This window comes from Quercus lobata, chromosome 5, assembly GCF_001633185.2.
Source record: "Quercus lobata isolate SW786 chromosome 5, ValleyOak3.0 Primary Assembly, whole genome shotgun sequence".
In the NCBI taxonomy this organism is placed as follows: domain Eukaryota; kingdom Viridiplantae; phylum Streptophyta; class Magnoliopsida; order Fagales; family Fagaceae; genus Quercus; species Quercus lobata.
The window spans coordinates 25593541-25594518 of record NC_044908.1 but is presented as its reverse complement, the minus strand read 5'-3'; the positions used below and the strand labels follow the sequence as shown (position 1 = coordinate 25594518).

Below are 978 nucleotides of genomic sequence, written 5' to 3'. Positions count from 1 at the left end.
TTTGCCAAAGGCAATGGTAAAATTGACCAAAATATCAATTACATTTACGGGTCCGAAAATAACATGAAGAGTATATTTAGCTAAATTAATTTAAAAAACTCAACTTTTAATAATTTAGTTATCCATGTTTTTTTTATGCGCACATCAAATTCAGTACTTTATTTCTTCCTTAATTTAAATATATGTTTTTTCTCTCCTCTCTCCTTTCTCTCCACTCAGCATATACAGCCACTGTCACATCACAGCCAGCCACCGCCACACACCACTAATATTAATGCTCATGGAATTAGACAGTGAAAGGCCACAAAGATGGACAAATAATGAGCTACTTAATAGTGTTACATTGTTAAATATTTTACAAATTTCTCCTTTGGGGTTCACAATGACACCAGCATTATCTTCGAAGTACATGAAAACACCGTCCTTTCGGCGCCAAGGTTTGCGCTGGCGAACAATGACAGCAGGAAGAACCTTCTTACGCAAATCAGGCTTGCCTTTCTTGACAGTGGCTATGACCATGTCACCAACGCAAGCTGAAGGCAAGCGATTGAGCCTACCTTTGATCCCTTTGACGGATATGATGTAGAGATTCTTAGCACCCGTGTTGTCTGCGCAGTTCACAGTTGCTGCCACGGGAAGACCCAATGACATCCTGAACTTGTTCCCAGCCGATCCTCCCCTACCTCGCTTCGACATGGTTGCTAAATATTTGTAAATAGTAAAAATAAATAAATATATTTATTTATTTGTAAAAATAAATATTTTACAAATAGTAATATGTTGCTAAATATTTGGGCAAATGGTGCTATTGGCCATTTTTGCCGGGTTCTTATCTATTACTGTACTGTATTTGTAAAAAAAATCTTCTCTTGTCCTCTTTTGTCAGTATTGGTAGCAAACACAAACTCCTCCTTTTGTCCTCTGTAAGCAAAACAAGTCTGTACCTTTGCGCTACCAAACTCAAACTATAATCCATAT

General features: G+C 37.3%; 1 protein-coding gene across 1 annotated transcript; it reads right to left on the bottom strand.

Moving 5' to 3' along the window:
* Window positions 1–234: 234 nt before the first annotated feature.
* Window positions 235–696, bottom strand: LOC115990250 (60S ribosomal protein L23-like). The gene has a single exon (XM_031114097.1). The coding sequence runs from the start codon at window positions 694–696 to the stop codon at window positions 235–237; it is 462 nt and encodes a 153-aa protein (XP_030969957.1).
* Between the last annotated feature and the right edge of the window lie 282 nt (window positions 697–978).

Excerpts from the sequence above, each read along its gene's own strand:
- LOC115990250 (XM_031114097.1), bottom strand. The coding sequence starts at position 696 with ATGTCGAAGCGAGGTAGGGGAGGATCGGCTGGGAACAAGTTCAGGATG.